Source organism: Grampus griseus, assembly GCF_964374135.1.
Source record: "Grampus griseus genome assembly, chromosome: 17".
Lineage (NCBI taxonomy): Eukaryota > Metazoa > Chordata > Mammalia > Artiodactyla > Delphinidae > Grampus > Grampus griseus.
In genome coordinates, this window is record NC_139011.1 from 64,505,605 (window position 1) to 64,532,543 (window position 26,939).

Below are 26,939 nucleotides of genomic sequence, written 5' to 3' on the forward strand. Positions count from 1 at the left end.
TTAGATACTGTTATATCTATTTCATTTCAAGATTTTCTTCTATTTTCAATTCCTACATAATGAGAGAGTTGTTTGGGGACCCCTAAGTTTTCTTCTAGCTCTCCAAGTATCATTCTATATCATTTTCAGTATTTAATTATGTTTTGGCTTTTATTAACCTTTTTTCGCGCGCGCGCGCGTGTGTGTGTGTGTGTGTGTAGGTGGCATCATTAGATATGCTTAAGCTATGCTAAGAGTACACACTAAAATGTTTGGCTTATGAGCTCATTATTGGCAAGGGCCAAGAATCCCAGCGGCTCTTTTATCACAAAGTTCATGAAACTAAAACCTCAGGGTCCCTCACAGTTGGTATCAGTTCCTTCTTCCAAGGCTCATGTTCTCCTCCAGGGACTTGGGTAGGAAGTAGCAGACCCAGCTACATACAAAAGGCATGGCTTGCTGCTCCAGACTGGGGCTCACTTTCCGTGCTGGACGGGCTGTTTTCAACCACCTCTTCCAAGGTCTACTCTACCAAGAACTGCACTTCCCAGAATCTTCTTCCCTGTGTGGTCCTGGGTTTGTACTTGCCAGTGAGAGGAACTTGTATGAGATTTAGCAGGTGGCGGGAGGAGAGGTCATCCTTTTTTTTTTTTTTTTTTTTTTTAGCAGTTGTACGTGGGCCTCTCACTGTTGTGGCCTCTCCCGTTGTGGAGCACAGGCTCCGGATGCGCAGGCTCAGCGGCCATGGCTCACGGGCCCAGCCGCTCTGCGGCAGGTGGGATCTTCGCGGACCGGGGCACGAACCCGCGTCCCCTGCATCGGAAGGCGGACTCTCAACCACTGAGCCATCAGGGAAGCCCTGAGGTCATCCTTCTTGTGAGGTCTTTGTGGATGAGCACTGCTGCTTCTCACTCTTCTCAGGGATATAAATTTCACTGCTGCAGACTGAGAGAGTTGGTGGAAGCTTCCTCAGAGAAACCCAGGGGTTGTCACAGTTTCCTGGTGAAATGTGAGAACTGTTTGCTTTGGTGTCAGGTTGCAATCTTCTTGCCTTTCACTTCTCTTGCTCTTCCCACAGGGTGTGTGCTCTAATACCTCTATTAAATTGTTTGATTCCTGTGATACTTTCCAGTAGCATAATTTTCTTAACCAAACCAAGAGTGGTACATTGGTTGGTATCAGTATTAGGGTGCTGCCTTAACACTCTATGTGGCACTGGCTATGAGGCCATGCTGTGAACAGCAAAGATAGGAGGTTGGAAAAATGGTAACGCATATTATATAGTGGAGAAACATTTGATAAAACTGTTGCATTTGATAACGGGAAAGAAAAATGTATCAAATGAACTCATGGCACTGGGTAAGGTGTCAAGATAGAACATTGCTGTCAAGAACTGCTTATAACAGCCACATTTGAGAAGGTGCCACAAGAAAGAGATGAGCTCAGAAAAGAGCTAGCTAGTTTGCAAGCAGAATTGATAGAGATATAGAGAACCCAGAAATTCTGAAATATGCAAAGTTGAAAAATGGAAATTCTTTTAATCTCCAAGGAATAAAAGATAAAATGGAAAAATTCTTTGAATTAGAAAGGCTTACAAGACTCCATGTCAGTGCAATAACCACATTAAAGTGTGGCCACCATACCCTCTGTTAAGATTTTTGAAAAGTCTTTTTGGCGGGACAAAAAATGGTTCTAGAAATAAGACCAAGGGCATGGTCCTGTGAAAGCTAGATATGCCCAAATTACCTGAAATTATGGAGAGATGCATCTTTCAAAGAATATTCTTAGAGCTGACTGGAATTGAATACACTAAAACACACACACACACACACACACACACACACACACACACACGACAAAATTTAGAGAGAGCTCTGCTGCTATACGTATCATTAGCCTAAAGGAGTCTGTGATTGTTCAAGATGTAAAATGATTCTTGGGGGCTGTTTCTGGGATGACAGTATAAGCAGTTCCACAGACCCATTCAAGGAAAGCTGGTGGAAACTATTTTAAAATAACCACTTCAAGTTTCTGGAAATTGTCCATACAGTCAATGAAGAAACATTTATTCAGGAAAATGTACTGAAACTTGCTAAGAATAAGGGCAGTCTCTGATGTGTCAACCATTACATGTTTCCTCCCTCCCTCCCCTGCCAGTTCAGCTTGAAGCTCCACTCCAGCAAAGAATGTAGGACTCCCTCTCTCCTGAGCTCCCAGTCAAGGGAAACCATATCTCACTAGGAGGGGCATGATACCAGCATTTCTCATCTTCAACTTGAGTCGAAGAGGCTAAATTCTTGGTGAGTATGGCTGAGAAGTCTGGGGTTCCTTCACCAAGCCCCTACCCATGGGATGGAGGCTCTACGGCAAGTGAGGCAGCCCTCACCCCAGGATACTTGGAGGGCAGAGATTCCACACCAGGATAGGTAAGCCAAGAAGACCAGAGGCTACCAGCTCACCAGTGCCCAGAGCAGTGGCTCAGAGAGTTTGCCCCAGGGAGGAGGAAGGCCAAAGGAAAGAAAGATCCAAAATTCTCCCTAAAAAAAACTGATTTTATTTGAAATGTAGAATAACGTTCATGGAAAAGAGGAGACCGGAGAGCTGTAGAGAGGTATTCCCAGGGCGGAAGACCAGAACCTAATCAAATAGTATATCCTATCTCTACGGTACAGAACTTGCAAAAATTGTCCCAAAGGATTTCAAAATGTCTTTGGACCAGCGTTTGCTGTATGCCTATCATTCTTCCACTTTCTGAATGGCAGTGTTTATTGCAGTTATCCTATCCCTGTTCTGCTACTCTACGATGGATGTGCAAGGGCACGTAACTTGCTTTTTAGTTCACAGTCTCCAGATGAAGTAGAGCTGCGGCTGGACCTGCTGAATATCATGAGATTATGGACCTGATGCAATGACTGGATCAGAGTTTGGAGTGTCTTGGTGGAGAGTGAGGATATTTTCCCTGCCGGATAAGAATGAATCATTTGTGCCCAAGAGGGAAGAGTCTGGTAGATGGCGTTTGTGGTTCATGATTCTTCTCTGCCTCCTTGTGTTTGCCATGATTTTTCCTTGGACAGAATATATCTTCTTTCTCAGATGATTTTTGGCTTGGTCATATGACCACCTTCACCAATGATACAACAAATTTAATGTATGGCTTGTCCTACCTGAGGCTCTAAGTGCACTTGCATGGTTTGGCTAGCCCCCTTTCACTTCTGCCATCCACCATGAGAATAATGAGCCCTGATTATTCACTTAGCCCCAGAATGAGATAGATGTGGAATCAGTCTAAACCTAGAATCATTGCCTGAGTCATAGCCACCCCAATTCCTCTGTGGCCGCATGAGTGAAAAAACATAAATGCTTGTAATTTTAGCCACTACGATTTTGGGGGTGTTTCATAACATTACTGCAGCACTGGTGGTAGTCATGGGGCTGGTAATAACCACATTCACGCAGGTCATGGTAGAACTTGCTGCACACGCAGACCCTAACTATGACACCAGGAAGAAGTTGCTGACCAAGAGGTTGCTCTACTCTCTGCTTGGGTGTGTGAACCAAAGCTGGGGTGGCCGAGGACTAGCTGCTTCAGTACTGCCCAATGGAGCCTGTGACTAGCAGGGTCAAAGGACTGTGCTTTCTGTGGGATAGGAAGTGCTACCTACGCAAGAAACTATGGAGGAATTTGCAAAAGGGGCATTTCCAGAAAGAAGTTGTGAAATGGTACGGAAAAAAAAGTCTTTTATAAGCTGGAAATAATAATAATAAATTTAAAAAATTGATCCCAATAGGAGAAGGACTAAATTAATTTCTATATTCTCCACAGAAAATATTACAGGTATTCCCTGGCAGTCCAGTGGTTAGGGCTCCGCACTTTCACTGCTGAGGGCCTGGGTTCAATCCCTGGTTGGGGAACTGAGATCCCATAGACCATGGGTGCAGTCAAAAAAAAAAAAAAAAAAAAGAAAAGAAAATATTACAAAATCATCACATGCAGAGATGTTCAAAGATTATGTAGCCTAAGATATCCTAGGCGTGTATCAGGCAGTTAACCAATAATAAAGTATGCTGCTAATTTTGTAATATTTTGGTATTTGTCAGCTTTTAACATTTGTAGTTTGTTGTGATTTCCTTTTGCAATCAAAAAGTATTCTCTTTTGCACGTAATTTTTCTTTTCTTATCTTTTTTTTTTTTTTTTTTTTGCGGTACGCGGACCTCTCACTGTTGTGGCCTCTCCTGTTGCGGAGCACAGGCTCCGGACGCGCAGGCGCAGCGGCCATGGCTCAACGGGCCCAGCCGCTCCGCGGCATGTGGGATCCTCCCGGACCGGGGCACGAATCCGTGTCCCCTGCATCGGCAGGTGGACTCTCAACCACTGCACCACCAGGGAAGCCCTGCTTTTTTTACTTTTCCTAAAGAGAGTCACAAAGTTATTCAAGGATATGAAGCCTGAAACTGAGGCAGCTCTAATTTAGTGATGAGGGGAGAGCCTAGAGTTGCTAGAGCTTGGTGAGGTGATGAGGGATGAAGCTGTCCCCACCGATGGCAGAGCAGCAGGATGCAGAGCTTCTGGGCTGTGGTCACATGGCCTGAGTCATGGAACAGGCCACACTTGAAGTTATTACTGGCACTGGAGTTTTCAAATTCTGAACCAATCGATTCCTTTTATTCTTTAAGCTAATGTGAACTTTTTTCCTTTTTTGTGATACAAAGTGTCCAAATGGAAACAACAGCACACAATGCATATGAAATGCAATTCTAAAGTACCATTTATTCTTTTCATTCCTTTTGAGTCTTGTTGGGTCGTATTTCAGACCCTCATTCCTTATCTAAATTATTAAAATAGTATTCTTGCTTCCAAAGCTCAGTTTCTTTCTTTTTTTTTTAAATTAAATTTATTTATAATGACTTGGGTGAAAACGATCTACAGGTACAATTAAACCAGTAACTGGAAATACCATACCACGACTTGAAACCTCAACTGTGTACCCTTGACCAAGACATATCATTACAATCACCTTTTTTTTTGTTTTTTAATTATTTTTGGCTGCGTTGGGTCTTTGTTGCTGCGTGTGGGCTTTCTCTAGTTGTGGTGAGCGGGGGCTACTCTTCATTGTGGTGCGTGGGCTTCTCATTGCGGTGGCTTCTCTTGTTGTGGAGCACAGGCTCTAGGTGTGTGGGCTTCAGTAGTTGTGGCGCATGGGCTCAGTAGTTGTTGCTCTCAGGCTCTAGAGCGCAGGCTCAGTAGTTGCAGTGCACGGGCTTAGTTGCTCCGCGGCATGTGGGATCTTCCCGGACCAGGGCTCGAACCCGTGTCCCCTGAATCAGCAGGCAGATTCTTAACCACTGCTCCACCAAGGAAGTCCCCCTGGTGATTTTTCCAAAATGCCGTGCAAAAGGAAAAAGGAAGAAATAAAGACTGAAAATTCTATCAGTGAAAAGGCAGAAAACTCTATATCTTTTTTCCTGCTGTATTTCTTGATTTGATAATGATCTTGATAATTTGTAAACTGCTTTTCTAGCTTCTTGTCATTCATTGTTATTCATTGATTTTACTAATGTTATTCATTGTTTTTCTTTTTTAAAACATTGGAATTTTGAAATTAGCTGGTTTCTACAATTAGTAAATGTTCACGAAATTACACTTGTCCTAAAATAAGGCATTTTGCCACAAATTAATTTATTCACACATGTTACAGTGATTCCTTTGTGTGAGTTTCCAGGAGTTTACCTTTGCATCATGTCTAGCACTTGCCTTGAGGTTTTTTTTTTTTTTAATAAATTTGTTTATTTTATTTATTTATTTTTGGCTGCATTGGGTCTTCGTTGCTGTGCGTGGGCTTTCTCTAGTTGCTACTCTTCATTGCGGTGCGCGGGCTTCTCATTGTGGTGGTTTCTCTTGTTGTGGAGCACGTGCTCTAGGAGCGCGGGCTTTGGTAGTTGTGGCACGTGGGCTCTAGAGCGTAGGCTCAGTAGTTGTGGCACACGGGCTTAGTTTCTCCGTGGCATGTGAGATCTTCCCGGACCAGGGCTTGAACCCATGTCCCCTGCATTGGCAGGTGGATTCTCAACCACTGTTCCACCAGGGAAGCCCGCCTTGAGGTATTTTTGAGAGTAATTCTCCAAACAAGATTTGTAGATACGTGATTAATAGAAGTTTAAAAATATGTTTTTGCAAATTGCTTGCCTCCCCCTCCCTTTGCCAATTTGTCATCTATGCTAAGTGGATGTGGAGACAATTTAATGAATACAGTTTACCACAGACTTTAGCAAAAAAATAAATTTGATTCTGGGGCACCACAAATGATAGAATCTTGGAAATGAAAAGAGCACCGAAAGGTCATCTGGTTTGTCTTTCTTCATTCAGACAGGTTTGCACTTCTCGTTAGAGCCGTGTGAGAATCTATCCTAATTCTGAAGACATCCTGGGAAGCAGATCTCACCAGCTCTCTCGTTATCGCTAATGTGAAACATCGATCACTTGTGGAAAATTCATCTGAAGGACATCCAATTTCCTCATACTGGAGTTTATTCCTATTTCTTTTAAATGAGTCTTCAGTGATGACCACATAAAATTTCTGTTAAGCAACCACTTTAGGGAAATGAAATAGAAGGAGGCAGCGCATAGAAAGTTCTAGAACAGGGCATGGCACACAATAGGCTCTCCAAACATGTTTGCTGCCATGATAACAGTTATCATGATCATCACTGTAGAATGAGACATCAGGGTCTTTGTCTGTCTGGTGATAAAGGAGCATGAGGTAATTTGGGGCTTATCTGCTCTGCCTGGTGGTGGTTGACTTGGGTGTTCTATCCTGGCTCACTGGAAAGGAATGCATGATTAATTGTTGACATGGGGGAGGGCAGGGGGTTGGAAGGAATGGCTACATTGGTGCCAGCTGTTTGTCACCCACCCTGATGATGTCTGCAAGCTCTTTGGGGGCAGGGACCCCCTCTTATTAGTCTTGGGTCTCTGGTACTTAGCACAGTGCCTAGCACAGAAAGACACCATATGTATTGAACACTTGAATATTGACTATGATAAAAATCACTCAACAGAATATTTACGTTATCACGTGGGTGTTATTCCTGTCTTCCAGTGTGGTGGTATAATTAAAAAAAGTTTTTTTTCCTTATACATAGTGCTGTTTCTCAGGTCAGGCCTTTTTCTTTCTTTTTTTTTTTTTAACTTTTATTTTTTATTGGAGTATAGTTGATTTACAACATTGTATTAGTTTCAGGAGTACAGCAAAGTGATTCAGTTATACATATATCCATTCTTTTTCAGATTCTTCCCCCGTATTTTTTAGCCCTCTTTCATCTCTCCCTTTTTTTTTTTTTTTTACTTTGGCCAGAGTGGTCATGGTGTCTCTGCTCTGAAGGTTATCTGTGAGTTACAGAGATCAGAATTAAACCCTGTGCCTTGTTACAACCTTGAGCATTGTGATGAGTTCCGATATTTCAAACTTTGTGCCGATGCTTCCTGGCGTCTCGCTGGTTTCATCTGCATGTGAGGCATGACAAAATTCAGAGTCAGGTGAGGTGTCACAGCGTTTCAGCCAATGGAATCAGAGGCTTCCACATACAATTTGGCCCTGATTAGGGTTGTTGCCCACTTTGCAATTCGAGCTCTAAAGTTCTTTCCAGGGAGCTTTATAATCTTAGAAAACTTCCAGAGGAGGCATAAGGGTTGAGAAATGAAAACCCTGGAGCTGGAGTAGGGAACGTGCTCAGTTTTGGCCCCAGCGCTGTCTCTGCTATTCTGCAGCCGCCTGAGTCACACTGTTAAACCCATCTGCTTCCATGAGGTTGAACACGGGAAAAGATGGAGAAGGGGGAAAAAAATCTTTTTTAGTTGGCTCAGAGTAGATGCCATGCTATTATGCCCCCTCCCACCTCCATCATTTTTGTGGCCCAAATCGTGCACTGCAGGATTTATTTTTCTAAGGCTGAGGGTGGAGCTTGAACAGGGTGCACTGGAGCAGAAAGAAGGGACCATAGCAAAGGGGTGAGAATTGAGCATTCAACGAGGTCAACAAGGGGAAGGAGATGAAGGCTGCTTCTCTTTCAGTTCTTGCGAGATAGATGGAATTCTAGGAATGGGTGGCTCTTCCCCTGACTACTCCTCATTATTTTCTCTCTTAGTCTTGTGTCTCCTGAACTTTCAGAAAAGTAGAATTTGGGAAATGGAGTGTGGTGGATGAGGTGGAGAAGCTTATGTGGGAGAAGATTTATATTTCCTTCCCTGGCTAGATGGCCCTTACCCTGGGGGCTGCCGACCGTCTGGGATGACCAGAGAAGCCTATGGACCTTTTGATTGGAAGGACCGCTCCTGGGTGGCACAGGTAAGCCTGGAGGAGTGTGGGTACAGCAGGCTTTGGGGGAGCCCTGTTTCCTTATCCACAGCTTTGGACCGTGAACTTTAGCCCAGAGGGAAGGACTCTTGCAGATTGATTGGTGAACACGTTGCTTCTTGTCTAATTCTCAGAATCCAGCACTGAATTTCTCTATAGCACCAGCCCCAACCTCTGATGTCCATAAAAATGCATCTTTTATGTGCTTCTTCCTCTTTTTTTTTTTTTTTTTTTTTTTGCGGTACGCGGGTCTCTCACTGCTGTGGTCTCTTCCGTTGCGGAGCACAGGCTCCGGCCACACAGGCTCCGCGGCCACGACTCACGGGCCCAGCCGCTCCGCGGCATGTGGGATCTTCCCGAACCGGGGCACGAACCCGCGTCCCCTGCATCGGCAGGCGGACTCTCAACCACTGCGCCACCAGGGAAGCCCTTCTTCCTCTTTTAAATGAAATGACAACCAGGATGGGGCCCTCTTGCTTTAGGAAGATGGTGGTGGTATCTGCGTTAGGGAGGGAGCAAATGGAGGAAAGTGTCATCGAGCCCAAGTCCAGCCGGTTCTCCTTGTCATTCCTTTCCCCTCTGTCTTCAGGGCAGGATTTAGGTGTACAGAGACTAGGCACTCTGTAGCCATAGCTGTGTTGGGTCACAAATACGCTGGCAACATTTTAATAATTTAACTCAGGCAAGCGTCCTTGGCATTAAGAGCAGGGAAATGTTGCTGTGGAGACTTGCAATTTCTCAGGAGGTATCATCCTTGAAACTTTTAGACTATTAAGGAAAGGTCTTTCAGGTAAGGACTGTAATGCATGTCCCCCACACTCTATTAACAAACAAAATGAGGACATTTTCTTCGATGGAAAGGCAGCATTGCAAAACAGGAGCTGGCATTGGCCTAAATGGTCAGGCATCCAAACTCTGCAGCCGAGCTGCCTGGGTTCAAATCCTGGCTTTACTAGCTGTGTGACGGTCGGCAAGCTACTTAACTTCTCTGTGCCTCAATTTCTTCTTCTGTAAAATGGGGATGTTAATAGTACTAGTATTATGAGGATTAAATGAGTAGATATATGTATAGGACTTGGCACCTGGTAAGTGCTATGTAAGAGATAATTAAATAAATAAGCCTCTCTCCTCATTATCTGTTCACCTCTTGCCTTGGAGAGCCTGACTCAACTGGCAGCCTTATCGTTTGCCTCCCTGGTCAGGCAGGACTGGCTATATAATTTATGGAGTCTAATGACAAATGAAAATACTGGATTCTTCATTCAAAAATTATTCAGGATTTCAAGATGGTGACAGCAGGGCAATAGATTAAATGCAGGGTTCTTCTAAGTACCTGCACCTCTGTGTAACTGCATAGGTCACACAGCCATCCATGAAGCTGGCCCTGGGGTCAGGAGTTAAGACTTGATTTATTCGACAAGGACTCTCCTGAATTGGTTTTAGGAATGGCAGTGGGGGACTATCTCAAAATTCTTTGATGATCTCACCCCAGAGTTTTGGTAAGGTGGTGCACATTGAAGTTTTAAAAAAATAGAAACCGAGTGATGTATCTGTAGGCTGTCTAAAGGATTCATTTAAAAAGGAGAGTACGCAATGGCAATGGATCCAACTTTTTTTTTTTCCCAGCCTTAGCAGTTTTATCCTACACTTTCTTGTCTCAATAGTCAGTAATGAGATGTCAAGAAACCATAGATTGTTGGGTGGCTTCATGCAGAGAACTGAAATGACACAGATGATTCATTTACACATTTATTTTCTATCTTGCTTACTCTACCAGACTGGAATGGAGAACAATGCCAGCAATTTTATAGACATTTTGACACAAAGTAAACAAGTATTTTGATGTGGAACAATTGTACAGACTACTACATGCATATAAGGATGCTGACTGATGCAGAAATATTGAATTGATCAGCAAAACTACTAATACAAAATCACACTTTCTTTTTATGTAGTTAAAATGCAGCAGACATGGGAACACGGATACAAACACCATTAAATGGGAGAGAAAGGCATCATATTAATGGTGCCGATGGACCGCTGAACAAACACGAGTATGCTACATCGTATCCTCTTTACCAAACAGAAATCAAAACATTTTGTTTGCAAATAGAATGAAATAAAGTACGTTGAGGCAGATGAATGAGACTAGACAAGACTTACCACCTATGCATACATAAGCTCTGGCTTCTAGTGAGAGTTTATATTAAAAATATTTCAATATAGTATAAGATGAAATGCTAATGCTATTATGTGTGTGGACGGGACAGGATAACCCAACTGAGAAATCTTCAAAAATAAAATACTGATTGTGCTTCTTTTCCCCTGTGGCATTCAGAGCATTCATAGATAGTACGAAAACCTCTAAAACATTAAAGTTAATAAAAGAGAGTGATGATTCATGCGACAGTCCCTATAAATCTAATACCATATGTAACTTAGAAATATGAAATTGTATTATTTAACGTATACAGCAATTTTAAGAACTATTATTTAGCTTTGAATTTCTGACACTCAATATTCCTTAGGTTTTAAAAATAGTTTTGAGTGTTTTTAATCTGGGAGATTTTAGGGACTTAATAGAAACTATTAAAATCTCTACAACTTGAGAAAAAAAGAATCAGGTTGTTTATCAACCTGTTTTATAGGGAAATCACCCACGATTATTCCCAGCAAGGCTTTTTTTGCAGTACGCGGGCCTCTCACTGTTGTGGCCTCTCCCGTTGTGGAGCACGGGCTCCGGACACGCAGGCTCAACGGCCATGGCTCAGGGGCCCAGCCGCTCCGCGGCACGAGGGATCTTCGCGGACGGGGGTACGAACCCGCCTCCCCTGCATCGGCAGGTGGACTCTTAACCACTGCACCACCAGGGAAGCCCTCCCAGCAAGGCTTTTTATGTGCATTAATTACTGATAGTTTTATAGTTTCACCATAAGTTTTCATAAAATTACTTTGTGAATATTCACAGAGTTGTCCTGAGTTTAACCAGAAGATAATTCTAACATTAAACATTGAATTAATGAGTTTGGGGAGTTAGACACATTAGTTTTTAATGATATATGACTCTAGTTAACCACAAAACCAGAAGATAGTTCAGGCTTCCCTCCTGATTCCAAACACACTCATGTCCACACGCACACACACATACACACACACACACACACGCTATAACCTTCCCAAAAGCCAATCAACTTTTCAAAACAATGTGCATTATAAACTTCAGTTTCCCCTATTTAACTCATCTGAAGATTTGCCTTTCTCTATTAGGTTTTCTTTTTTTCTTTCCCCTTCTCTCTCCCTTCATCCATCTCCTTACCACCTCTTCCTCCCTCTTAGACCCACTTCCCCCAAAAAACAGTCTTTGAAAGTCTATATGTGTTAATTTTGTAGATATCCAACTTTAGCTTTTGAAGACAAAAATGAAAATAATGTATACTTGACAATCGGACATCACTAAATGTGTCACTTCTGAGGAACGGGTATCCTTTGACTAGTGAAAAGAGCTAATGTCAGACAGGTCAGCTTTCACCACACTCTCCTCCTTTTATATTACACAAAACTGTGGTGAAAGAAACCACTTAAGGCAGGTCTACATTGGCAATGGGAAATAAATTAAGCACTTATCTGGAAAAATCAGCAGCTATTTTTCTTTAGTTTATTAACAGACAACACTTTTTAAAACTAAATTACTCGACATATTTAGACTATGTAGATATGATGTAGAGATTTTTATTATGAGCCTGGAAAGACAGTTAAAAAACACGACTTCAGTATTTACGGTAAAGAATGCACAGATCGAAACGATTCAAATAGTGAGCTGTTTTAACTAAAGGCGTTATTGCACTGCCTCAGAACTGTTTTTGGGCTAGCTGTTGAGCAAGCAGTATACAGTTACTTTTGTACCATGGTTTACATACGTGATACCGTAACACAGTGTGCTGACATAATAAGATGAGACAATCACGCTGGTAGCTTTTAAAAGCATCAGACATGAACAGTCGACACTGAGTTTTTACATAAGCTACGTAGAGACAGGTAATAAATACATTTAGTGAGCTGGTTGGGCAGCATAATGCTTTATCTGAATACCATTTAATAAGCTTGGAACTTTATTTCTTGAGAAAACAGGTAGGAATACAGTATTCATTAAGCTATAACTAAATAGTAATGAGATCTAAACTGTCATGCAATTATGCTTTAGAACAGGAATTTTTTTTTTAAGCATCATAATACATTGACTGAAACTCCAAACTAAGTAATGTGTTATACTAAAGCTTTCATAAAATTACTAGGCAAAAAACCAAAAAGAAAACCAAAAACCAACCAACCAAGCAAACAAAACTTTGTGAAAACCAAAGTCTTATTTTGAGTTTACCAATGATGAATACTGGATACTCTGAAGGTGAAATTTTAGCATATCTTGGAAATTCCTTTGCAGAGTCAGTGGAAGATTTATCCAAAGTAAGTCTGTCTTTAACGTTCGAGTTGGTTGCCTCCCCTGGTTACACAGTGACCACCCTGATTTGGTTGGAGTAGTTACATTTAATCAGTGTAAGGACTAGGTGTGCTGCATTATATATAGTCCTTGGTCATCACCCGTAGGAAATAAGGGCTCTAGGTAAATTTTTGTGACTTGGCATTTTAAATAACTTGAAATAGAAAATGACGCTCCTCCTCTGTTACCTTTATTGGTCAATAAGATTTGAACATAAGAAAATAAATAAAACAAATGATGACGGTCCCTACTCCAGATTCCAAAACCAAAATTTAATGAAGAATCTTTTAATACTGAAAGCTTTTGCTCTCATTTTAGAGTTTAATCTGGCAAACAGCCAATTACTGTAAACCTGGAACAAAATTCAGTTATGAATTACTTTGTGAAATATATCCTTAGGTCTACATGTATTTAAAGCAAAAAAAATGGAGCAGTATGTTAATATTGACGTAATGACTAAGTATTTAATTTTGTGCTAATAAGGATGGTGTAAAGGCTCTTCAAATGTATAATATCTCTGAAGTCTTAGTAATTATAGGAAACTGATTTTTCTCTAGAAGAAACTGACGTTTGTCTATTAAACATTAAAAATCTAAGGCTGTGAGGTAAAAACAAAAATTGCATTACATCAGTGTTCAAAGCATGTTATTTATCCAAATAATTTGGACGTTATCCAAATAATGTCAATCTGTCTTTAAAGCCACATGGCATATATATATATACTATATATATATATATAGTATATATATATAATTTAGCAAATAAAATGCTGTCTATTTTAAGGTAACAGTGAGTAAAAACCTACATTTACACGCAGACACACATTTAAGATTTTGACGGTTTAGGAAGCCACAGAAGAATTTTAGAAGACTAAGTAATTAGCACAGAAATGTGAGTTGAATGCTGCTTTCTTTTGGAATATTTAAATCAAAATCCTCCTATTTGTCTGCAGGTACTGTGCTAGGTGCTTTACTATATACTACCTCATTTAATTTATAATAGTCTTTAAAAAGCTCATCTATAGTAAGGTGAGAAATACTAGTTTCAAATGACCATCTAAAGATATTTTTACATAAAAAACTTTAAAAAATCTTAATCCAAATATGACTTATTTCTCATTGGATGCACAGTAAAGTACTATTTTTCATTATGGCCTTTGGTCCACCCCTAATAATCTTTTGCTAAATTTTTGTTTAAATCACCATTACGGTTTTGGCCAAGAACCATATAAAAACTAACACAGTAATATCAGTTTTCCCTGATCAAAATGTTTGTTACCATTGAAAATGATGAAAAGGGTAATATTGGTATTTTCCTTTTTGTATACTGCCCTGAAAACACACACTAATTGGTTACACACAAAATTTTAGTGAAAGTTTGCATTTAGAATATCTTGTGATAACTTAGTGAGTTGGGTACCACTTTTCTCATCAACCTAGTTATTTACCTTTGAAGTTCAAGAAATTAATAGAGACTTTAAAAATTATTGTTCTTTTGTTAACATTAGGAGAAAACATCGTGTCGTTGCTTTGTTGATCAAATCATATTATGACATGGTGCAGAGAGTTCCTTTGTCCTCAGGCTTCTCTAAGGTTTCTGATCTTGACTTTGGGCTCCAAGTTGCTATTGCTAATGGCTCATTTGATCCTGCCCTTGACGTGACACTGAAGTCCTGTATATCCAAGCAGATCCTAGGGAAGGACTGCTACTGGGTACTGCAGACAGGAGAGAAATGAAGAATCTGGATGATACCATCTGAGATTTGATCAAAAGAATCTGTTTCCAAACCAGGAGGATGAAACTTGAAAAGAAGATGGAAGGGAGTGAAAAGATCAAGTCACTTCCACAAATGGTTTCCACTCTGCACCCCAGGGCACAGAACATAATATTAGTAAATTGTCCAATAACTTTCCCCTTTAAGCCCATTCTCCCACTTACCCTCACTTCTTCAAACAAAACAAAGCAAGCAAGGTGGCACACAAGAAACAATATGAAACAGAAAAGCTTTCGGATTGAAAGCAAGGTGCTAAGAGCAGACGTAGTCATTATGCAGTTAAATGAAAGGTTATTAGAAATGCTTCAGTGTGCTAATGGTACCTTACATTTGCTTAATAAATCTTTTTTATACATTCACTGTTGAATTTTTAATGGTTTAATATTATACCTCTTTAAAATTGCATAAGTTTGAAACTTGGCTATTGTATGACAAATCCAGTGTTTTGTAAATTGCAGGTTTTTCTTTCCTTTTTTTGTTTCTTTGGCTTTGAAAAAAAATAGGAAAATTTTGCAAATTCTTTAGTGAGATTTTCATAGTATATACATATTTGTTAATTGTGGTGATAACATTTCGCTGGATAAGTAATTTGGGTAATATTAGAACAGATTACCTTCTGTGTATCTGTTTGTTTGTTTTTTTTTTACAAAAATCCTCCTAATTTCAATGAAACATTATGATGTGAGTATAATCTGCAGGTTAAAATCATAGCCTGACCCATATGCTGCAAAAGAATGTTAGGAGCATCTTGGTTTAAAGATGACAGAAGTGGCCGTAATAGAATTTCTGGCCAGTACCCACAGATATGGTTTGGAAGTTTAGAAACCACCTGTTTTTCTCACCAGGGTCAATTCAGGGATATTTTAGGTTCTACTTGTAATCTTCAAGGAGAATGGAGACTGTAGATTTGTCTTCACAGGTTTGTTTTTCTTAAAAAAAAGTCAGCACTTTGAGTTCTCTTTATCTCTTCACTACTGGCAGAAAGGTCAAAGTAGCATTTACTACTGTGTATCCAGAGAGCAGCCTAGGACACTGCTAAATATTTAGCTAATCTGGTGATTTTGTTTTGATTTGGAGGCAGCAAGTAGGACTCTTGAAAGTGCTGTGCAGAGGGCAGCAACAATTTTATCAGATTTTGGAATAAGAAAAAGAAAACCAAGAAATGATCACTGAAAAAAAATATCTGTGACATAGTTATGATTTTGACTATATGCACGGGTAATAGAAGGTGGAAAACGGTAGAGAACTTTCTTTCAAATCCTCCTTACCACATCCTTTCTTGGCAAATAGAATTTCACTTTCTCTCAAACTGACCACTAGAGGGCACTCAACATAGAGACTAAAAAAGCAGGATGGCGGGCTCCTGACATCCTTCCAGAATCTGTGTTATTTACCTCTGTTGCCACTATTTTGTGTCTATCTCCCTGAGTCTTGATTTTGAAAGTCTGTATAGTTTGGTATTCAATCTGAAGTCTTTTTAGGTTGAAATGGAGCAAAAATATGTAAAAGAAACGCTATTCAGCTACATCCCTTGCCAGCATTACCCACAGCGGATGGGAGATAAACTATATTGCTCAGATTGGCATTAAGCTTTCCTCACCAGCAGGTAGTGATGGCTTCTCCCACAGCATACAGGCTAGGATTTAAAAAAAATCAAACAGAACAGTTACGGGAGTATAAAACAATTATTTTCAACATCATTTTTGCCAGAGTCGTATGTCCTTTGGCTGAAGTGGGCAATATCTATAATGAAAGAAATTGTCACTAGCTTTCAGACAGCTACTATAATTTTATGCATGGATGTTTAGAAAGCTTATGCGGTGGTCATTCAGATTCTAGATTAAGGAATGAAAATAAATAACTTGAGTCTGAGAGAAAATAAAAGTGGATAACAGAAATTCTCAGGCAACAAACTCAAACATATTGCCATACTATTTCCAGCTCACCCTGTGGAACTGGAGTTCACTTGGGAATATAATCTCTTTAAATATGAAATCTCTGCTAGACTGTAAAACTGAGGGAATGAACTGTGCGTAAATTAATTTCTGGCATAGGGTAGAAAATACATGTTTGTTGAATGAAATATTTTATCCCAGAAATATGGAAGCATCTGTTAGCTAATAAGAAATTATTTCTTCAGTAGAGAGATTAAAGTTGAAAGTATGGTCTCAATTGCAAATTTCATGTTAATAAGTATTTAGTCTAAATTATATACAAGAATATATATATATTCTTTTATGTATATATATATATATATATATATACATGTACCAAATATAAATTTCTCTGCTCAAAAACACATTTAGTTTACCGACATATTTCTTAGTCTTTCTTCCTTTGTTTTGGTGGTATTTGTATCTTTTGCTGGTCTTGGGTTGTCTCATTACTGAAGATAATCCCTCACCTTCCTTTATTTATATGTATATTTATAGGCTACAACCCTTTCAGACTTAATAAGGAAGAGATTATGCATTAATGGCAATGGTAAATAAGATCTATGAAATTAAATCAGCCTGTTTTAAGACATCAAGTAGAAGAAATGGTAATTGGAGCCACTAAAGAATAGCATTATATTCCAATGAGTGGTAACTTCAATAATATAGAATGTTCACCAAGTTTTTGGAATTGAGACCTTTCCTCTTTCTTATTAGGGCATGGGCCTTTGAATGTTTGCATTTCTTTACTTAGATTTTGTAGCGTCTCCTTTTTCTTTTTTTAGTTCTGTTTGGGTGATGACAGTGGCAGTGGAAAAGTACTCAATATATTTTCAAATTCACATGGACCTAAGTGAATAAATTCCTTGAGTCAAGTTAAGCAACTTTTGATTACTGAATTTTATTTATTTACTAAAAAAAATTTTTTTGGCCCCACTGCACGGCATGCGGGATCTTAGTTCCCCAACAAGTGTAAGTGCAGAGTCTTAACCACTGGACAGCCAGGGAAGCCCCTAATTACTGAATTTTAAACATCTTTCATTTAGAAATTCAGAAGACTAAACAGAATAGTGATACATTGCTAACATGTTGCCTATAGTCAATAAGAAGTAAGAAAAAACATTAAAATGTTTTGTTTTTCACCCAATAACCATCAACACACTATTAAAATATAAAATTTGTTAGAGATTTTTTTAAACTGGCATCAAATTTTGCTCTAGTTATTGGTGATAGACTATTATTAGCTATTTTGAAAAGCAATATATCTAACTAAAAAATTATTTTTCAATTTATCAGATAATAAGGAAAGACAACCCATAACTTTACTCAATCAGATTAACAATTTTTTATCTCAAATGTAAATCTAAACTGTGATTCAAAAATAATTATGTACCAGTCTTCCATTTATATCCTCCATCTATTTCTTAGGAAAACAGTTCTTTGGAAAGGTATTTCACTTGTTCCTGTCATATGCTTCCCCGGTTTGATAATTGAATAATTTTTGCATACTCAGAAGAGACACTTTCCAGTAACCCAAATGATCCTCAGCCTGGTTTTATTTATTTTTAAAATTTTTATTTATTATTAAAAAGTTTTTTTTTCTCAGCCTGGTTTTAAATGGGCAAGGCAGTAATAAGCTCCAGGAGGCTGGGAGCTGTACGCTAACACCAAGCACGATGCCTTCTGTAGAATACAGGGGCGCTCACCTAGTATTTACTGAATGAATGAATAGTGAAATGCCAATCAAAATCTGTTAGACAGTATTTTTGAACTTTGAAGTATTAATGGCTCTGAAGTTCTTTTTTTTGTAGAAAATCAAGTGGCTTCCTTCAGCCCTCTGTCTAATGTATATTCACGTTACATCATGAGTAATAAATTCTTCTCTTTGACCCAGGAATGTGTACCTTATAACCAGAATCCCGAATGGGCAAACATATGTGCTAAAGATGGTCAATGTCATTTATCTCAAGTCATTAACATTTGGCATGATCCACTGCTGCTTTAAGAAAACTGCATGACGATAAATGCACCTCTGCTTTTATTTACGTAATTTTAAATATTGATAGAAAAAACCTCCTTAACTAAACATATTTTCCTGTTGTTTATTGGAATGCTGGACTTGAAGCCAGAGGATGTGGACGAGGTCTTGTTCTACTATTCACCAGTGACCAGTGTGAACTTGAACAAGATTCCTAACCTCGCTGGTCTTTTATTGATAAACAATACCTGATTCAGAAGGCTGAGTATTAAGCATGACCAAAAACTCTTAAAATACTCTACATACATAAGGCTTTTTTTTTTTCTATTCAAATTCCAAGAGAAAATAGTTGAATTGTTGACTTTCCTCATGTCTACGTGACAGTGAGACTGTTTTGACAAGAAATTAATGGGAACAGATGCTTGGCACTATTCTTGTTACCAAATCTAGTTCATATCAGGATAATGCTTGATCTAAGTGCTTGCGTCAAACCTGTTGGCTGTGCCGGAGTGGAGAAATTTCTAGTGAAAATGTTTAGAGACTAATTAGGTGAACACTAGGCATTCAGGGTGTCACTCCTGTATTTGTGGCCCAACTCAAGACATATATCCGTGCACCCATTTCTATCCTCTTGTGATCGATCTCAAGCTTTAAGCTAAAACAATCTTGTGGCAATTTACACCCGTTAGGATAGCCAGCAGAACTGAATTAACAGTGCCTGGGACTGTGTTATTTTGAGTTCATTCAAACAGTCTTTCCTTGTCGACATTTGTCCCTGGTCACTGAGCCAGGTGACAATGAGCAAGCTCTCCCAGCAGCAGAAACCTCCAGGGCCCCTCAGGGAAACAGCCTATGTCCCCACCACTTAGGCAGTGCTTCTCAAACTGGGGATGTGTTTTCCAGGGGGTACGAAAGAGGTATTTGAAGTTAAAAGAGTATCCATTTTACTAGTCAGTAAGTAAGAGAAAACATGATTTCTTTGATATTGAAACATATGTTACGAAGTAAAATGCAGCATTTTCATGACTTTTTTTTTTTGCGGTACGCGGGCCTCTCACTGCCATGGCCTCTCCCGTTGTGGAGCACAGGCTCCGGACGCGCAGGCCCAGAGGCCATGGCTCACGGGCCCAGCCGCTCCGCGGCATGTGGGATCTTCCCGGACCGGGGCACGAACCCGTGTCCCCTGCATCGGCAGGCGGACTCTCAACCACTGCGCCACCAGGGAAGCCCCTTTCATGACTTTTTAATGGAAAACATAAGACTTTGCAAGAACTCTGTGCTTGGTCTATTCCCAGACCAGTTCAGGCAAATATGTTCATTCTCTGCATTAGGTGCAGTTCATTGAAAAGGTTAAGGAAGCACTGCACAAGTGCATTTTGGGAACCCTAGGTGCTTCCCTGTGAAACAACAAAGTTAAAGTTTTTTTTTTTTTTTGTGGTACACGGGCCTCTCACTGTTGTGGCCTCTCCTGCTGCGGAGCACAGGCTCCGGACGCACAGGCTCAGCGGCCATGGCTCACGGGCCCAGCCGCTCCGCGGCATGTGGGATCTTCCCGGACCGGGGCACGAACCCGTGTCTCCTGCATCGGCAGGCGGACTCTCAACCACTGGGCCACCAGGGAAGACCCAAAGTTTTTTTTAGAGGAGATTTTATTTTATTTTTTCCTAGCTGAAGACTTTTGGCTCAGGGCGGCTGAGAAGAATTGAAGGTTAAACTTTCCATAGGAGGTTCTTGAAAATTCTTTAAAACTTAAGAAAAATATTAAAGGGGAAAAGCTTTTAGGGAGAAGGCCTTTGGGGAGAATGTCTAGAATTCCTTATCTAGGAAAGACTTCTAACATTAAGCATTCTGGAGCAGGATTGTCAGTGAAAGGCCTAATGGACATGAGAAAGGTCGGCGTTAGTAAACTACCAGATAACTTTTAAAAACTTCAGATTCATCAGTACAGAGACATTACAAAATAACTGCTTCATGAGACTATGTAAAGAAAATAATTTTCATGACTTATTTGCTATTTGTCTAACAGCAGATATATCTGTTTACTTGAAAAATTATATATAGAAAATTCAGACACTCTAGATTTACAAAAACTGAGCAACATTTAGTTTCAGACACTGAGATAAGTATGAGTGATGTAAATATCAATGATTAATGACCATAAACTCTTAAAGGTTGTGCTCTGAAACAAACATAAAAACCATCAGGAAATTCTAATAAGCACAGTGAAAAAGAAATGCTTAGAATTATTTTTAGCAGTAGGGCTGCTTGGATTTCAGCTAAGGTCAAAACTTGTTTTCTTATCTGAGACATAATGACCAGATTTTGTTAATAAAGACATGTTATTTCTTAAAGTCTTAAGTGAGGTTCTAAATATTTGGGTTGTCCTTTTTCTGGTGTTTTTTTTTTTTCTTTTAAAAATAGAATAAAATTTAGAATTTTTTTTCCTTAAACAAAAAGTTGTGCTTTAAATTGGGCCCAGAATTTTCCTATTTCTCGGAACTATACATCCACACCCACACACACGTACAAAATGCATTACGTGGAGGCAAACTTGCACATTCCTGAGAGATCAAGGAATCATATTAATTTGCAGTCTTAAGGTACCTTAGAAATAATTTGTCTTGATTTTTATCGGGGTAAAACTGAAACTAAGAGAGGATTTCAAGGCTCATCCAGGATCACCCATCAGGTAGTTGCATATCGAGCTAGAGCCTTGATTTCCTGTGAGGCAAATTTGATCCAAATGACCTGGGTTTTACACAGTCTTCACTAACGGGACAGTCACTAGCCATATCCTAACGCCTCTGGATTTCACTGTTCTCAGTCGAAATGCTGGAAGTATTGCTTTCAACTAGGATAATCCTCCATCTCTTGGGGGCGTTGGAAACACGGGGTGTTTCTAGATGCTGCAATCACTGGATGGTGCTACTGGCGTTTGTGGCCTTCCCCAGGTGGCAGTGTTTTCTCCCCTCACTGGGAAATAATGGGTGACCCATTATCAGGTCAGGGTTTTTTTTTTTTTTTTTGGGCGCACCATGTGGCATGCGGGATCTTAGCTCCCCAACAGGGATGGAACCCTGTGTCCCCTGCAGTGGAAGCGTGGAGTCTTAACCACTGGACTGCCAGGGAAGTCCCAGGCCAGGGTTCTTTATATGTTAACTCATTTCCAAACCCAACTCTATCTACGGGGTACAGGTGGGCGGGGTGGCAGTCTTACTTAAACAACGCTGCTTTTAGTTTGCCAAAAGTCACTTTTTGGAATTCCCATTTTGGCATGTCTACATTCTATCTTTAGATCTTTAGACAGAAAAGGTTATGTTGGATTCAAGTGGAAAATACAGTCGTCTTTAGATGGTCAACATACATTTTTAAAAAATTTTATTTATTTTATTGATTTTTGGCTGCGTTGGGTCTTTGTTGCTGCACGCGGGCTTTCTCTAGTTGCGGGGAGCGGGGTCTACTCTTCGTTGCGGTGCGCGGGCTTCTCGTTGTGGTGGCTTCTCTTCTTGCAGAGCACGGGCTCTAGGCGCCCGGGCTCAGTAGTCGTGGTGCATGGGCTTAGTTGCTCTGCGGCATGTGGGATCTTCTGGGACCAGGGGTTGAACCCATGTTCCCCATATTGGCAGACGGATCCTTAATCACTGTGCCACCAGGGAAGTCCCCTTCTTCTTCTTCTTTTTTTTTTTTAAAGAACTGCTTTCCAAAAGTGGAGGGACATTAAAAAAAAGTTTAGTTGTATAATATCACCTTTTAAGTATGTTCAGGTTTTTAAAAAATGCATTTCTGTAATAGGTTGTGGCATGATACATACTTTCCCCCATGATATTAGTGATATATAATTGACTGGCAAAATTTCAAACTGCAATTCCAAGTTTTTGGATATCTGGTCATTACATCTTGCCTATTTCCATGATTTATAAATAAAACCATAAATGCCACAACTAAGCAGAAGCAAAAAAGAAAAATGTACCCTATGAGTTATATCACAAGTCAATAAAAATACTGTATTCCTTTAAACAGATGTACTTATAAGAGCTTTATAACCCAAAGCAAGATATGTGGGATGCTTTAAGAAAAGGTTGCAATTTTGCAACAAGAAGTCTGTACAGCTCCTCCAGGCAGTAGCTGTGAAGGAGGTGCCTGTGTCTCAGAAACTTCTTTCCATCTGTTCTTGACACTTTTGCATCCCAAGCCCCGTTATTTACAAAGTTACCCATTTCGCAAGCTCAAAGCACCTTGCCTGGCAATTACGAACTCATGCAATGACATTTCATCCTTTCATGTGCAAATTCTAAAATTCATTGTAACGGAAAAGCTCAAAGTCGAAACTCTGTCTACAATTTGAAATGAAAGGATCAAAAATGTCAGACATTGCAGAATACCGGTTCGTAATAGAGCTCTCTTTATTTGTTCACTGTTCTTCAGTCATTTTTGTTTGTTTGTTACAAAATGCAGTCTTGATGCTTTATTTAAACAGTACTTAAACTAAACTGTTCATGCCATGCAAAAATAACATTTTATGCACTGTTTTGGGGAGAGGGGCTTCCCACTTTTTAGTTCACAGGCATTATTAACCGCATTTTTAAGAAACAAGTTTTTTGTTTGTTTGTTTTTGTTTTTATTATTGCCTTTGTAACTAGTCACATGCTGGTTTCACGTGTGGGACAGTAACCTGTGTCTCCTGGGTTGGAATGAATTTCTGGGGCAAACAAGTGGTTTTCCATCTTGCACCCTTCTTGACTGGTGTCCTTTTTAACTTCCGCCACAGCATGGTAAATGTCTTGCCTACAGTTGTGACTTGTGTCCTGTGGAGAGGAAGCGCCCACAGAGGCCTCTTCTCGTAAAGGGTCTCTTCCGTCACTAGGCTTATCTGCAAAGCAGTTCGGGTTGGAGTCCGCCTGCTTGTCCTGCCTCGTGGTCCCTTGGAGCTCTAAGAAATCATCGTCTTCGCCCGTGTCTATTTCCGTGAAGCTCCTCCTCTCTCTGGATGAGAAAGGAAAGAGTTTCTGCTTGGGAAACCGAGGCGTCAGCCCTTTGGAGGGTCCCTGACAATGTGCCGGAACCTCGGCGCCCAGCAAGGGTCTGTCTCCCTGGGAGGGGGTTTCTTCTAAGAGGATGGTGCTGATGAGCTGCGGGGCGGTGAGTGGGAAGTCCGCCGCGGTGACCGGCAGCGGCCTGGCCGTGCTGGGTGGGGTCTGCGGGGCCCCGCCTCTGTTGTCCTTGAAGTTCACCTTGAGCGATCCGGACTTGAGTGGGTTGCTGCCTTTCAGCGAGCTCCTCGGGCTCTCGGCGGCACTGTCCGACTGCGAGGGGCCGTGGGGCCCACCCTGGGACCCACTGGAGTCGAGGTTCACAGTTACGTCGATTGGAGCGTATTCTGGGCTGGCGTCCCTGGCCGCGGGCATCTTCTCTCGGGTTAGGGTGAGGAATGGGGGGGCCCTGGCTCTTTGGTGCTCTTCTATCCGGGCGAGGTCGGGTGGGAACTTCATCTGCAGGTGGCAAGCGGAGGGCGGCGGCAAGGGCGACCTCTCGGTCTCCGTGAAGTCGGTGGCGCAGCTCGTGAAGCTGTCGATGCTGGAGGTGCTCTTCATGTCCACGATGCCCTCGGCCTGCGCCACGGCCAGCTGCTCCTGCGGGCAGATCACCTCCTCCATCTCTATCTCTTCTTCGTACGCAGACGGCCTCTCGGGCTGCTGCTGGCGCTCGGGATTCGGGTGGGAGTGAGGCTGCGTCTTGGTGATCTCGTTGTACAGCATCTCCAGTTTCTGGGCGCTCAGATGCTGTGGGCTGGAGGAAGAAGTGTTGTTCAGCTGCTCGTGGGAGTCTTTTTGGCTGACCTCCTGGTACTTATTCTCGTAAGACTTGTTGGAGCTTGTCTCCGACAGAGCCTTCCGGGCCCACTTCCACCGGCTTGGAGAGAGGCGGTTATCCCCCGTGGAGTCTTTCGTATTGGCCGACTCTCCGGTCTTCTCCACAGCCACGTCTATCAGTTCCATACTGCGAGCAAAGGCATCTTTTAAGTTCATAGAAACGATGCTTCCATTCCTCTTGGCCCGCTCGAGAGCCTCTCTCCTTTTAATGGCCTTCTCCTGGCGTTTCTGCTCCTTGTAGAACTCAGAGAAGTTGTTCACGATGATTGGGATAGGAAGGGCAATCACCAGAACGCCTGCAATACAGCAGAGGCCGCCCACGATCTTTCCTAATAATGTTTTCGGGTAGATGTCACCGTAGCCGACGGTGGTCATGGTGATGGTGGCCCACCAAAATGAGGCCGGGATGCTGGTGAACTTGGTAGCATCTTCGTCCTTCTCGGCAAAAAACACCAGGCTGGAGAATATCATTATCCCCATGGCCAAGAACAGTATCAACAAGCCCAGTTCATTGTAACTCCGCCTGAGGGTGAAACCCAGGGACTGCAGGCCCGTCGAGTGTCTGGCGAGTTTCAGGATCCTGAGGATACGCATGATTCGGAAGATCTGGACCACGCGCCTCACGTTCTGGAACTGCAGCACGCTCTTGTTGGACTCCGTGAGGAAAATGGTGACGTAATACGGCAAGATGGCCAGCAAGTCGATAACGTTCAGTGGGCCCTTAAAGAACTTCCATTTATTTGGTGAGGACAGGAACCGTAAAAGGTACTCCATGGTAAACCAGGCGATACACACGGCCTCCACGTGGGCTAACTGGGGGTTGTCATTGGGCTGTCCAAATTCATCCATCTCCTGCAGCTCTGGTAGCGTGTTGAGAGACAGCGCAATGGTGGAGAGTACGATGAACAAGATGGACACGATAGCCAAGATCTGGAAAAGAAAAGAAAGTCAGGTCAGCAAGGCCTCTTAGTTGCTCAGGCAGCTAGGAGACATATGCGTTCACCATTCTTTAAAGGATATGTCTTGCTCAAAGGTATTCCAAGAAGGTGACTTTACAACCCCAAATTCTCCAACTAATACAAATACGTCCACTTTTTATGAGTTCATTTCACTTAGAAGCCTAATGTGTATAAAACAGATAACTAATGAGAATGTTCTACACAGCACAAGGAACTCTGCTCAATGCTCTGTGGTAACTTAAATGAGAAGGAAATCCAAGAAAGAGAGGATATACATATACGTACAGCTGATTCACTTTGCTGTACAGCAGACGATGACACAACATTGTAAAGCAACTCTACTCTCAGTAAAAATTAACAGTAATAAAAAGAAGCCTAATGTAATATACTTTTTAATTCTAGGGTCTAAGCCATTTGAAAAAATCCATTCTCCCCACCTCCCCCCCCCTTGCCCATTGTTCTTAGGCACCTTTGGAAGAGTTTTCGGGGAATCGTCATCTCTCCTCTCTTAGTTATTTGTAATTTTTCTCTCTTAACCACCTGGTTTATGTTTCCTTACATGAATTGCCATACATGGTATATTAGCTAGAAAAAATTCATGATTGCCAGAAGTTTTAGTCTACAACTAAAAACGCGAATGCAGACCTATGCGTGGAGAGATAATATGGCCTCAGTACAACAATGTTTCCATAGAACACGTGCGATTTGTGTGGTAAGCACTGAAGTGAGGGAGCCCCCACCCTGGGCTATGTGGCCTCTGGCCAGCCTCTGGCGGGAGAGGAGGGTTGTGAGCTAACTTCATTCAGTTGAGAAAGGTTTCAGAACAAAGAACTTGAAGATTGTCCATGGTGATCTCGGTTCAGGGATCCCCGTGGGGCAGAGGCAGGGCCGCACCATATCAGATGTGGAAGGAGAGAGGAAGCGCTCAATAAGAAGTAAAAAGAGGATCAGTGACTGAATTTTGGAGTCAGTCATCCTGACCTCTGAGCTTGGCTTTATCGCTTACTGTGTGACTTTGGGCGAGTTACTTAACCTCTCTATGTCTCAGTTTACAGATCTGTTGAATGAAGACAACGATCGTAGTTATTTCATGGCTGCTGTGAAGATTACCCGGCACACAGACATCACTAAATAAATGAAAATTACTCATAGTGTTAGAGGCTGAAATGAACAGGACTTCAGTCTGGAAAGACGAAGACTAAGAACAGGTATGTGGGAAATCTGTAAAACCATGCAGGGTATAGACAGCTTAAGCAGGGCTTTCCTCACTGTAACCCAGTGTTCTAGATCGATAAGGCAAAGCATGAAGATGAAGGTTTGAGGGCAACAGAATAAAGCACTTCTTTGCTTAGTACAGATTGTGCGTCTGGAACACATGATTCTTGGTGAAGTAGGAAACCTCTCTTACCTAGGTTAGGTCTGGCTTGGTTTCATCTGACCTTTGCCAATGACCTCAAGAGGTATCCCTGTTATTATCTGTAGCTCTGAGAAAAGTATCCTGACACTGTTTAAGTTAGAAATTCAGTATTCAGTAGACAATGGTTAAACATCCTGAGGCCACACATCCCAGTAAACATGAGACTGTGAAAAAAATTATC

The 26,939-nt window shown here is 41.3% G+C and overlaps 1 protein-coding gene across 1 annotated transcript in view; it reads right to left on the bottom strand.

Annotated features, from left to right (window-relative positions):
- Nucleotides 1-23,152: 23,152 nt before the first annotated feature.
- The window catches only part of KCNB2 (potassium voltage-gated channel subfamily B member 2), a gene marked incomplete at its 3' end in the record, with an annotated part of 394,619 nt that continues 390,832 nt past the window's right edge, over nucleotides 23,153-26,939 (bottom strand). Inside the window, exon 4 of the mRNA XM_082674834.1 lies at nucleotides 23,153-25,312. Coding sequence (XP_082530960.1) covers nucleotides 23,153-25,312 — 2,160 coding nt within the window. The remainder of the gene's footprint in view (nucleotides 25,313-26,939) is intronic.